At 38.4% G+C, this 3,852-nt stretch overlaps 1 protein-coding gene across 1 annotated transcript; it reads right to left on the bottom strand.

Annotated features, from left to right (window-relative positions):
• Positions 1-786: 786 nt before the first annotated feature.
• Positions 787-2,987, bottom strand: LOC125648939 (acanthoscurrin-1-like). The gene is made up of 3 exons (XM_048875985.2): positions 2,447-2,987; positions 2,041-2,303; positions 787-937 (listed from the first exon to the last, which is right to left on the bottom strand). Exons 1-2 carry the CDS (start codon positions 2,985-2,987, stop codon positions 2,050-2,052), a joined length of 795 nt encoding a protein of 264 aa, XP_048731942.2. The 3' UTR covers positions 787-937; positions 2,041-2,049.
• Between the last annotated feature and the right edge of the window lie 865 nt (positions 2,988-3,852).

The raw sequence follows: 3,852 nt of genomic DNA, 5'->3' as shown, positions 1-3,852 counted from the left end.
TGAGGCTCTATACTTCTACCTTATAGTAAGGTCAGGTAGACAACATCATTGTCCTCTCTCTCTCTCTCTCTCTCTTACTCTTTCTCTCCTTATCTTGACTATGATGTCGATGCTTCTACTTTGTATTGTCCCCTCTATACCTGTGAGATTTGTATCCCCTAAACTTCACATTACCATGCTCACTATAAACTCTGTAGAAATTAGGTAATCAGGGATGGGTGCATTATTATATTGGCCGCCATGAATTCAGAATGTGCCCTCCCCACTCTTCTACCCCGTATTATGTCCTCCTCAACAATGTCGGACCCCCTGCACCTCGAGCAGGCGAGATACATTGATAAAAGTTTGAAAAATTATCAATTTTGATTTATTACGTGTTACATTTTAGTACTCATAGTACTTTGATGAGCTTTCTTATTGGCTGCTAGCTTCTATGGCCTTATTGGCTGCTGGTTAGTGGTTGCTAGCTTCAGCCTAGTCATAAAAGTTGTAGAAATTGTTTGTTAATCGTCTTGAAATAAATAGATATTGAACCCATTCGCATTAATCATTCTTTGACTAGGATATATATATACGATTACTGCATATGAAAATGTAGGAAATACCAGTACCTACAAATTAGGTGTTTTACTCCCCGATATAAGAACACACGACTTCCGGTTTTCAGAGTTTTGAGCGAGAGATTCTTCCAGTGCTCCATAAACCTCAAAGACTTTTGTCTCTCTTGTTTATTATGTATACTTCACTCATTTCTTCATACTTTGATTTCATGTCATTCACTCGCAAGATCATGCCTGTATATTCCGTGGAAGCTGTGAGCGCGCACTCTTTCTTTACATGCATACAGAAAATATCGAACCAACAATTAATTTAAAGTTTATATACAATGTTTTCCTCGATCACAATAGACACAAAGCAAGGCAGCAGTAAGAATAACCTGTAAAAAAGAAGGAAAACACACATTTAGAAATGTTTGTTAGACGCGGTGGATGCGTTACTTTCTTAAAGATTGCTTTAGTGCAGACGGGTTTACTATTTTCAGTCACTTGGAGCTATTATGGACTTCGGTTTATGAAATTCAACTTAGAAATTATATGTAATGCTGCAGATTCTATGTGATAGCTTGTTGCAAATGCTCAGACATTCCGTGTAGTGGTACATTGCCAGGGCTCAGCTAAAGTTCGATAAAAAAAATAATAGGTATTTAATTTCTGCTTGGGAAGTATACGGAATTTTGGGAACATTTGTAGTAATGCAGATTGATTATGCCTGAATATATCAGAATACAGAGTAGAATTTTATACCATTTGGTTTATTGTTTTTACATCGGCGAACTTGGGTAACCTATATTTAGAGTTCTATACCTTTACTCTTGACAGGGACTGACTCACGATTTTCTCTCAAATTTTGTTTTCCCTTTTTAATGAAAAAAATCTTCTTGTCTAATGTGTTTAAAAGGTCTCACAAACAAAAATTAAGGTTATACATTATCACAGAAGTTCATTTTAGAAAGTTTATTATTTGTTTTGTAAACAAAGATTGCGGTATGTTTACGAAGTTTTCAAAAGAAATGAATATCGATCTGACTTTATTATATCTATCACATTTGAAGTATTTTTTAGGTCAAGTGTGTCATCTAAAAGTTAAATTTGTGACTACAAAATTAAAAGGCTTTACTTTACAAAATTAACATGTCACTGGTTTGTTTGTAAACATAAAAAGACATTGTTTACATAACACAATCCTAGGATATTTTATCCATAAACAGAACCTTGTCCCAGTTGTTTGATACATGGGCCTATACCTAAAAACTTTTCTAAAATATTTCAAAGTATATTATTAGGGCCTTGTTTAGGATATCGTATTCAAAAGCAGTGCCTATCTAGGATATCTAATGCCTAAACAGGGTCTTTTCTAGAATTCAATGCATAGATATGACCTTACATAAGATATCAGATGCACAATCCAATCCTTACCGAGGATATGCAATGCATGTCTAGGGGTTCACCTCGGATATTCAGGGCATAGCCAAGGTCTTACCTAAAATATTTAGTACAAAGCACCACTTGTTCCGTAGTTATTGGAGTACTGGCCACCGGCTGATGAAGTGTAGTATGGAGTAGCGCTGGTGTATCCTCCCTGTAGATAGCCTGAGGTTCCGGTATATCCTCCCTGTGGATAGCTCGAGGCCCCAGCATATCCTCCCTGTGGATAGCTTGAGGTCCCGGCGTATCCTCCCTGTGGATAGCTTGAGGCCCCAGCATAATAAGTCTGCGAAGGTTGGTATCCCATGGATTGGTATCCTTAAAGATCGGGGGGGGGGGGGGGAAAGACATTTTAAAAACAAAGCTATAAAATGTGTTATTATGTGATGTTGGAAAAATGAATAGATAAAAGGCACGTACATGTATAAAGATACTAAAAAAGAACGCTATTACAAATGTACCTAAGACCATTGGAACAGCGATACCAGTGGATTTTCCATATCCGGACATTTTCTTCGGGATCCGCGTCTTTCCGTATCCGCTGTAGTGTTTCTTTCCGTATCCAGTTCCCCCTATATGTGTGCCGACCATACCACCGAATCCGCCACCGATACCACTGGCTCCACCACTGATGGCTCCAAAACTGCCACTTATCCCACCGAACCCACTTCCCATACCACCGAATCCGCCTCCCATACCACCGAATCCGGCTCCCATACCACTGAATCCGCCTCCCATACCACCGAATCCGCCTCCCATACCACCGAATCCGCCTCCCATACCACCGAATCCGCGTCTTAAAAATGGCCTAAAACCAAACCCGTCGTCGTCGAAAAAATCATCATCAAAGAATCCATCATCAAAGTAATCATCGTCAAAAATTCCATCATCAAAATAGTCATCATCACCAAATCCGAAAATACCGAATGGTCTCCTGAAGAACTGAGCGGAGCAGCTTGCCAGCAGTAAAGAGGCCAAAGTGATGGTCAGAGCGGACTTCATGGTGTCTGTTGCATAGATAGATTAAATATATCTACATTTATATATATATATATATATATATATATATATATATATTCTATATCCAGCGAGTTGAAATTCGCAAGACTTGCTGAGTGATCAGTTGGATAAAGCAAATATCAAATCAAGCAAAATTTTATAGATGTTAGATGCCTATTTTATCACTGTAGATCCCTAGGGGATCCGGGTTAGAATAGGTCCTCAGTACCGGGCCCTTGCTTGTCATAAGAGGCAACTAAATGGGGCGGTCCGCAAAAACCGAGGTCCCATGTCACAGCAGATGTGGCACGATAGAGATCCCTCCCTGCTCAAAAGCCGTAAGTGCCGAGCATAGGCCTGAATTTTGCAGCACTTCACCGACAATGGTGACGTCTCCATATGAGTGACTTTTCTTTTTTTTTTTCGAGTGGGACGTTAAACAATATGCAATCCATCTATCACTTAGTTTTGAGATGATCTCCAACACAAACGTGTCATTATCAACGTACCGGGCTATTCGGTTACATACGTTTTTATTAATTCATACTTATGAATAAAATTTGTTTTAGGAGGCATTGAAATAATTGAACCTAGTAATTAAATCATTTTTTAAATTAAACTCATATTTCTTTCAAAACGTTACTGAGTATTTATTTTGTTGACGTAACATCTTGACGTACATTGTTTACTTTTCTAATCGTAATTTCGGAGTATTTGTTTATTACCGTCTTCCTTGGAAGACGGTATACAGAGTTGAAGTGTTTTACAGTCTTCGGGCTTTGCACCTCCTCTCTTTTTTCATTGGTAGAAAGTGCATGAAGTGAAAATTTTCAATTATTTCATTGGTTGAAATGCTCTTCAAGGCAAG

Source organism: Ostrea edulis, chromosome 5 (genome assembly GCF_947568905.1).
Source record: "Ostrea edulis chromosome 5, xbOstEdul1.1, whole genome shotgun sequence".
Classification (NCBI taxonomy): Eukaryota; Metazoa; Mollusca; class Bivalvia; order Ostreida; family Ostreidae; genus Ostrea; species Ostrea edulis.
The sequence above is the reverse complement of the archived record's forward strand: the minus strand, read 5'-3'. Positions and strand labels throughout refer to the sequence as shown.

Coding starts and splice junctions, on each gene's coding strand:
- LOC125648939 (XM_048875985.2), bottom strand. CDS start 2,987: ATGAAGTCCGCTCTGACCATCACTTTGGCCTCTTTACTGCTGGCAAGC. Junction 2,304..2,446: donor CGCTGTTCCAATGGTCTTAG/GTACATTTGTAA, acceptor CCGATCTTTAAG/GATACCAATCCATGGGATAC.